The 3,393-nt window shown below is 41.1% G+C and overlaps 1 protein-coding gene across 1 annotated transcript; it reads right to left on the bottom strand.

Moving 5' to 3' along the window:
* Nucleotides 1-1,122: 1,122 nt before the first annotated feature.
* Nucleotides 1,123-1,805, bottom strand: LOC143569040 (histone H4). The gene has a single exon (XM_077055045.1). It carries the CDS (start codon nucleotides 1,602-1,604, stop codon nucleotides 1,293-1,295), a length of 312 nt encoding a protein of 103 aa, XP_076911160.1. The 5' UTR covers nucleotides 1,605-1,805; the 3' UTR covers nucleotides 1,123-1,292.
* Nucleotides 1,806-3,393: the final 1,588 nt, after the last annotated feature.

Below are 3,393 nucleotides of genomic sequence, written 5' to 3'. Positions count from 1 at the left end.
TCAACAGAAGGGCAACGTGACACCATCGAGACTGAACCTGGTTGTTGGAACTACCGTCATGGTGTTGCTACTGCCAGGGCTCTCTGCTTAGAACATAAAGTGAGGCTGAGATGGGAGGAAGAAGCGAAAGGAATGAGGGTTGTGACTTGTGAGCTATGCGGGGTTAAGGGGTGCTGTCGTAGTGGTGGCTTGAGTTTTGCCTGTATCACCACAGGAAATTGTAACCTATGCTAGAAGACTTGAGAACTTTCTCAGTAACCACCACTTTGAAGTTGGTGTTGGTTTCATGTGTTTAAAATTTAAGTGACTGCTGGTTATAAATAGTAATTTTTTATGAAAATGGCTAACTCTTCAATCATCGCTCTGGAGTTTGAAGATTGAACTTGTTTCCAGATTTGATTTGTCTACTTATAACTTTGGTTCTTAACAGTTTTGGCTCATCATTTCGTGAATTTTAACTTGAATTCTATCACTGTCTGGTGTAACTGATGTTGTTTTCCGGAGATACGGCAGATATTTGGTTCACAAAACTCGAAGGCATATTTATGGAAGAACTGATTTATATTGGTTGAACCATTGGGTTCCAATCAATGAACATAGCTTAAGTTCCAATTAACCTAACTACTTGATCACTGTCTCGTGTAACTTAAGCTCCAGTCAATAGAATTATTTCAATTTAATGATTGCTCGTCTCCGGGAACAACTGCAAGTTTGCTGTAGATGAACAACTTAGACTAAGGGATATGGGGGCTCTAGCGGGGGCTCCCCAATAATATTATGACGTGTGGCAGAAAGAGAAACTGGATTAGGGGGTATTGGCGCCCCCGCTAACGCCCCTAGCCCCTGGTGTGGGTAGCGCCCCCCTAGCGCCCAGATCCTCTCTCTCTCTTCTCCTGCTACCATGCTTGCGGTGGTGTTGGACCCCGTCTAGCGCCCCCTTGGTGTGGTACTAGCGCCTGGGTACGCGAGCGGAGGGGCTCTAGCAACCCCTTTGAAGCCCCACACCCCTTAATCTTAGCTTAGTTAAAATACAAAGACAGATAAGAATGGACAGGGTTGGATATTAGAAATTTTGAAACTTTTTATCAGAAGTTTAATCATTCACTACAAGGAACAGAGAGATGAAATACATATCAGTTAACATTGAAATTTAAAACATTTTAAACATAACCATGACCCCGAGATGGAGACTAACATGAAACCTAAAACAGAACACAACTAACCACAAACATAACAGATCCACATGGCAACCCTAACCCCCCAAATCAAAGCACCAAACCCTAACCCTAACCCTAACCACCGAATCCATAGAGAGTACGGCCTTGTCTCTTCAAGGCATAAACCACATCCATGGCCGTCACCGTCTTCCGGCGAGCATGCTCAGTGTAGGTCACAGCATCTCTGATCACATTCTCCAAAAAGATCTTCAACACTCCACGTGTCTCCTCATAGATCAACCCACTGATACGCTTGACACCGCCTCTGCGAGCCAACCTCCGAATAGCAGGCTTGGTGATACCCTGGATGTTATCGCGAAGAACCTTCCTGTGCCTCTTGGCTCCGCCCTTGCCCAAACCCTTACCTCCCTTACCACGTCCAGACATTGTTGAATAGAATTCGAGGCTTTGAATGTAGAAATTGGAAGTTTTGTGTGGTGGGTTGTGGTGGATTTGTATGTGGTTTTTATAGATGTGTGGATTGGTAAAAGGCGGGATTTGAAAGTTTTTGAGTTGGGTTGAAAATTTTGTGGCGGAGATGGGAGAATGGGTGCCGTTGGATTGTGAGTTGAATGGACGGTGGATGAATGGTTTAGGATTCTTATCCGCGTGGTGTGCTTTCTGCCAGGTGTCAAATGTAACAATGTGTCGTTTAACCTTTCTTTTTTACCTAATGTAATTTGATGCCATTTACCTAATTGTTTTATGTGGTGTGTCTACCTTCTACCGGATGTTTTATTATGGGATTATTGGATTTAAATGATCTCAAAGTTGTTTTATTGGCTAATATTAATTCTAATTTATGAATTGCCCAAATTAATCTCAAATTTCATTTTATTGGCCGCTAACAAGAATTTTTTTAATGGAGTCGATCCCGGTTAATTTTGAGGGAAAAAATGACAGTTCTATAAGTTGAAGGGTAACATAAAAATTATGATTAATTTCTATAAGTTATGTAATACTTGCCTTATTCTCAATTTTTTTACTCTAATATATTAATATATTGTATTATTTTGAAAACAATAAGAAACAAAAGTTGTTTTTGAACTTTTAACTAATTGAAATTATATAAGTATATAACTGAGGAAAGTGTAGTTGAATATTTTATATTTGAAATCAAGTTTTTGTGAAAGTTTTATCAGTCTTCAAGTAATGACTACTGATCATTCCAATGGGTTTGCCCTCCTTTACATTGTGTTAACTCCCCATTGATTTTGAAGACATGTACCAAAACATAATACATAGTAGTAACATTGTTGTTTTTGCCTTTGCAAGTCTTGTTGTTATGATCTAATACTGTGACACCTAGTTGATCGAGGTCGAAGTCCCAGTCAAAGATAAGTTTAAAAAATGTGTTCTAAATACCTTAACTACTAGGGTAAGTATAATGTCAAATGAAAAGTGATTGGTGCAAAATGTTCAAAACTAATCGCTTTCTAAAATGAAATATTATGAAGTTGTTAGTGATCTTAATTTATTTGAATGAAATGATTGATTGATAGATGAAGAAACACTAAGTGACCCGGGGCAGATTACGGATAATCTGGGGGTTAAGTAATGTTTCCCACGAGGATGATGTCCAGCAGAGAAGGTTATTCTTCAGGTGACCTGCAAAACAGACACCGTAAGCTCGTCACTGAGAAGGGGGGGTTCCTCCTTGTGACCACCCTCCGGCGTGAGAATCAGACTAGATTGCTCTGAATATAAGTGTATATTAAGAGATTGCTAGATAAGAATGAGATATCAGATGATGTCCTTACCATTCCAAGGTGTTGGAGTATTTATAGCCGAAGGTAGGTTTCCTAGAAGGTACAGCCGGCTGAATAGTATTCCTGTTCTACCAACAGTGGACTACGCACAGGCCATGCTGGTTGGTGGATAGACTACGGCCGACAGTAACAAGGTCGGCTGTACACTGTTCCTTTACTGCCGGCTATGCACTGTTCCACCAACTGTAGGCTGCGCACGTCCCATAGTAAGGGTTGGTGAGTAGGCAGCGGCTAATAGTGACAAACAGTACTAGAGGGTGCTCCTCCTCGTACTGTTGTCGGTGAGCTGTCACCCTGTGATTGGTTCATGGGCTGTTCTGGTCAGATCGTCTGTTCTGCCCATACCTTAGTAGGTATAGTACAAAAGATCTTCCAGAAGCATACGGACTGGCTCATTTAGGCGAGAG

Source organism: Bidens hawaiensis, unplaced genomic scaffold, assembly GCF_021521415.1.
Source record: "Bidens hawaiensis isolate Kalapana, Puna unplaced genomic scaffold, B.hawaiensis_p1.1 tig00024294_1, whole genome shotgun sequence".
In the NCBI taxonomy this organism is placed as follows: domain Eukaryota; kingdom Viridiplantae; phylum Streptophyta; class Magnoliopsida; order Asterales; family Asteraceae; genus Bidens; species Bidens hawaiensis.
The sequence above is the reverse complement of the archived record's forward strand: the minus strand, read 5'-3'. Positions and strand labels throughout refer to the sequence as shown.